The sequence below is a fragment of the Apiospora kogelbergensis genome, assembly GCF_038363985.1.
Source record: "Apiospora kogelbergensis strain CBS 113332 chromosome Unknown utg000008l_segment0_segment0, whole genome shotgun sequence".
Lineage (NCBI taxonomy): Eukaryota > Fungi > Ascomycota > Sordariomycetes > Amphisphaeriales > Apiosporaceae > Apiospora > Apiospora kogelbergensis.
Genome location: NW_027117425.1, coordinates 2,952,495 through 2,957,749, shown reverse-complemented (window position 1 = coordinate 2,957,749; position 5,255 = coordinate 2,952,495). Strand labels below are relative to the sequence as shown.

The 5,255-nt window shown below is 56.2% G+C and overlaps 1 protein-coding gene across 1 annotated transcript; it reads left to right on the top strand.

The window, feature by feature from the left end:
- Positions 1-257: 257 nt before the first annotated feature.
- Positions 258-1,765, top strand: PG998_012918 (uncharacterized protein; the record flags this gene model as incomplete). Its single annotated transcript, XM_066879734.1, has 2 exons — positions 258-1,646; positions 1,709-1,765. 2 exons carry the CDS (start codon positions 258-260, stop codon positions 1,763-1,765), a joined length of 1,446 nt encoding a protein of 481 aa, XP_066726118.1.
- Positions 1,766-5,255: the final 3,490 nt, after the last annotated feature.

Genomic DNA, 5,255 nt, shown 5'->3' with positions numbered 1-5,255 from the left:
AAGAGGCAGCTGGAGTCTCTTGAATAAATTTTACGCCAGAGAATCTCTTTCCAACTCTCTCTGTCCGTCCGCGTGTGCCTCTGTGTCGCTGCTTCCTTCTTGTGCCCCCCTCCCCCCCTTCTCCCGCGCTCTCTAATATACCCTGGGAGTCGTATTTGTCGCGTGTCGCCAATTCTATATTTGTCACAGCCAAAAAAAAGAACCTTGTTTCAACAACCAACCAACCCTCCCTCGTTCCTCGCAGCACCACCGCCAAGATGCAGGAACGCAACCATGACGACGGCATCTTCCATGCCTCAGCCGACACCAAGACCAACGGCTCGACCGACATGAGCGAGAAGGACGGAGTGAAGATAACGACGCCGCACTCGCAGAGCTCCGTCGACAACGGGGTCGGCCAGATCACAGAGTTGGAGGCGCAAAAGGTGGCGCAGGGCGACGCCCACTTCCACCGCCTCGGCTGGAAGCGCCTCACGGTCGTCCTGATCGTCGAGGCCATCGCCCTCGGCAGTCTCAGCGTGCCGTCCGCCTTTGCCACGCTCGGCATGGTGGCCGGCGTGATCCTGACGGTCAGCATCGGCCTGATCGCCATCTACACCTCGTACATTGTGGGCCAGGTCAAGATCGCCTTCCCCGAAGTCTCGCACTACGCCGACGCCGGACGGTTGATGATGGGCCGGTTCGGCTACGAACTCGTGGGCGCCATGTTCACCCTGCAATTGACCTTCCTGGTCGGCTCGCACACGCTCACCGGCGCCATCGCCTTCCTGAACCTCACCGACAACGGCGCCTGCACCATCGTCTTTGGCGTAGTCTCGGCCATCATCCTGCTCGTCCTGGCCATCCCGCCTTCGTTTGCCGAAGTCGCCATTCTGGGCTACATTGACTTCGTCTCCATCATCGCGGCCATTCTCATCACCATCATTGCCACGGGCATCCAAGGCAGCCACGCCGAGGGCGGCCTGGCCCAAGCCGCCTGGTCCGCCTGGCCCAAGGAGGGCGTCACCTTTGCCGAGGCCTTCGTCGCTGTCACCAACATCGTCTTCGCCTACAGCTTCGCCGTCTGCCAGTTCTCCTTCATGGACGAGATGCACACCCCCACCGACTACGTCAAGTCCATCTGGGCCTTGGGTCTGATCGAGATCTTCATCTACACCGTCACCGGCGCCCTCATCTACGCCTTTGTCGGTGTCGACGTCAAGTCCCCCGCCCTGCTCTCGGCCGGTCCCCTCATGTCCAAGGTGGCCTTCGGCGTCGCCCTGCCCGTCATCTTCATTTCCGGGTCCATCAACACCACCGTCGTCGGCCGCTACATCCACGGACGCGTCTACAAGAACTCGGTCAAGCGCTTCATCAACACCCGTGCCGGCTGGACCTCGTGGTTAGCCCTCATCACCTTCATCACCCTGATCGCCTGGGTCATCGCCGAGGCCATCCCCTTCTTCTCCGACCTGCTCGCCATCTGCTCCGCCCTCTTCATCTCCGGCTTCACCTTTTACTTCCCCGCCATGATGTGGTTCATGCTCATCAAGAAGGGCAAGTGGAACTCCAAGGAGAACCTGCTCAAGAGCATCGTCAACGGCCTCGTCTTTGTTATTGGAATTATCACCCTCGTCGCTGGTACCTACTCCGCGATCGTTGATATCGTAAGTTGCTCCGCTCGCCGCCTTGACCACAAAATTCGAGTTGCTAACCCATTATGTCACAGATCCAACAATACCACGATGGCACCGTTCGTGGCGCATTCACTTGCGCCCCCATATAAGCGACGGTCGCTTACGGATATGGCAATGTTTCTTTTGGGCACGGTGGTGGGAATTTCGGTTAGCTTCAAGGGGTTATGATTATAAGCGCGCGCATTTGCCGTGGGGATGATTTTTTGGTCATCCATTGTACAACAACATCAGCCATGATGATATTTGGCATAGGAGGTGCAGCGATGTGTCGCCCCTGTTTGTGGGCAGCGTCGCACGACCGGTCCTCAAAGTGTCTATTGCAACGTGCTTAGCACTTTTTCTGTACAAGACGAGAGAAGGTTCCACGAATATTAACGAATATTTATGATAAATGATGAACGTCAACTTGACTTGGGTTCTCTCGTGACATGTGTACTTACTAACGTATCAGACAGCTGTGCGTCTAGCTGATGGTGTCTTTTGCAACCTCCCGGTACTTTTCGGCATTGTTGTTAGCATCGCCGGTATCACGATAGGCGGTCGTACGACTATCACTCAATCGACACTGCGCCGCAACCTCGTGTGTGCCACCCGTCGTTGGTAGTCCCGTCCAGCGCAGGCCCCGTGCGTACGTACAGGAAGGGACAGGCTTGCCGCGCCCAATTGTTCCGTCCTTTCGCTGATCCAATCTTGGGATCCGAGGCACAGCACAACACAGCTTGGCAAATCAGGATGCCCTCCCTCCTTCTGCATCCGCTTTTCGGTCAAGCTTTGGACTCTGATTTGCGCGGTTAAGGGGGAGAAAAGGAGAAAAGGGGGGTAAGGGCGTAATGCAAGTTTACCACACAGTTCCGAGGATGTAGGTGTGCTGCGAGAGGGAAACGCCGAAACCTTACTTTGTTTCGTTCCATTCAACGACGCTGCAAAGTTGCCAGACCGCCGCGGCGACGGGCAGGTTGATGGGGGAGAGGGGGGGGACGGGCGAGGCTGAACTCGACGTGCGCGCGTATCGTTCTCCTGCACCCCCTTACTGTATGTGTGTGTGTGTAGGTAGGGCATAACCGAGCCGCTCCCTCCCTCCTCCCCTCTTCGGCCGTGGGGAGGTCGTTGTGATTGGGGAAAGGTTCTTCTTCGCCCTTGGGACCTAGAGGAAGGACTCTGTTGCCGCCGGCGTGACTCGGGCGTCGTTGGCCATGCTCTTCCCCGATCGGCGCGTACGTACACGGCTGGCCATGGAAAAGGGACGCCTGCTGGACGCGCGACCCAAGTGTACAAATGGACTTTTTTTTTTTTTTACAGACCAAGAAACAATCCGCCTCTCTCCGTACATGCGGCATGGCATGGTAGGCGTGGCCAGGCCGCCCAAAGGAAACGAATGGGCTGTCTGTCCTCCTCTTGTCGCTTCGAGCTTCTTTTATGGCAAGCAGATGGGAGAGCACAGGGCAGGCACCTGACGCGCGAACAGGACGGAGGGGAGTAGTGCAAAGAGCCTGACTGACTACTGTGACGAGCCTCGTCATGGGCGGGTAAATAGCACCACTGCTGCACGACGTCAAGTAACACACACAATTGCGGCGTTGCTTGCACATGTCGGACTCCCTCGTCGGGTATCTTGGTGACAGCGACACGAGCCCAACGAACTCACCTGCCTGGTATAAAGCTATCTAGATCCATCTTCGAGTACATACGACCACATGCACCTGACAGCTAGGGATCCCGTCCGCTCTCCCATATATAAGCAGGTGACAGCCGGATTAGTAGTTGCGTCGGTGACGAGCAGCGAATCCCTGGTGTTGTATGTTTTGGTTTTCCATTGTTTTCAATTTCTTTTTATTGTTTGGTGTTCTGGTGACACTGGCGCATCGGAGAAGCGAGCTGCTCAAGGGCAAACTATGGTCTGACGATTGGCTGCTCTTTCTGTTGAAGTCCAAGGGGCAGAGACATGAGAAGGCGCACGAAGGCTTGCACAGTCAGTCCAACCTATGACAGCTAGAAGAAAGCATCCGCACCGGCTACGTCATCCCATGAAGTTCTGCCTGTATGGTGTAATTGTGTACCGACGAGCTCCCGACTTTACATGTGAATAATGGTAGTTCGCCATTCGGGGGAGAGACCGCACGAGGCTTGATGAGGGACCGTGTCAGTCACCAGAATCGATGAACTTGCATTATTCATGTCCTGTCCCTGAACAGATGGGCCGACTGGCATTACCTCGACCTCCTCTGATAGGTCTTCGCTTCCTGGCACTGTCTGTGCCGCATGCGGTAGCACTTCCTCTCGGCTTCCCGCTCTCTCAGGCTGCCGGCGCAGGGCCGCAAGTTGACGAGCGGCCCCAATTGCCCATCTTGTGCCAGGGAACAACAGTGCCCGAGATATGCGCCGTTAGAACGCTGTCATTTCGGTTTTGGATTCTATGTGTACATAGGAATTCTCGATGGCGACAGGCCCTGGACGTTTCCATCCACGTGGGAAAGGGTGATGATCTCAGTAGTGTGTTTCCTTCCCCTTTGTTGGGCCTTCTCTTGCGCCGATCATGTCGATGCGACCAAAGCAAGCGCGCTGGGTGCGCCTTGGGGTCGGTGGCAATGGTTGGCAGCGACAGCGAACAACATGCCAGAGGAGGGGGGTTGTCGAGCTAATCAGGGATGGCGCCCGAGCGAAGGTGGGATGGAAGAAGAAAGGGGGAGGGTCGGCTCCGAAACGAATGGAGAAGCCGGGCATCATCCATTGCTTCCGAGATTCCGAGTGAGTGAGTGAGCGAGCTGTCATCTCCAATCCTGAGACCCAACAACAGCAATAAAAGAAGGAAAGTAGGATCGAGAGTGGTTTCAAGTCTGGCACGGTTCGAGTTGCCTTCCCTTTACGGAGGGCTCTAGTCTGCCAGGTTTGCCATGCGATGCTTTCCCGGTGGCTTCAGGCCGAACCTGGAAGAAATCCCCAAACAACCAGGGATGGCAGTGTTCTGGGCTTTGTGGCTGGCTGCCATCGTATCTCTTCTTTGCTTGGCATCATCCGAATCATGATATCAAAAAAGTACGGATGATCCTCGTGATGGATGACGGGGTTGTTGATGGTGGTGGGTGACAGTTGGGGGGAAGGGGGGGACATTGGACGCTAAAACGAATATCAAACATGGCGAACGGGCTTTGAAACCAATAGTGGACCGAGACCGGATCCCCTTTCCTCGTGCTCAACCAGCACATCGGTAGGGCCAGCCAGTCATCCGCAGGAAAGTAGAAACGAGTATGAAATGAGGAGGATGGCGAAGATGCAGCGCGCCCGGTCAGCCGAAGTGAAGTAGTAGCTGCGCGTCTCGGCGTTTTAGTTGGGAGCTGACCCGACGAGCACGAAGAAGCAGACCCCTCGGCGGCGGCACATCCCTACCGCCATGCAAGTTACCTATTAGTATGTAGTTTCACGATAATGCGCAGCCGTTCTTGGGGAGATACCCCGTCCGAGTGCCCGGCCGAACGTGCGCGGGTATGTGAACCGAGCGGGTTTCCGTTATATTGATTGACATATGAATCCATACAGCGCATTGTTTCCCTCCACTCGCCTTCCTCGGCCCGGGAGGCTGGA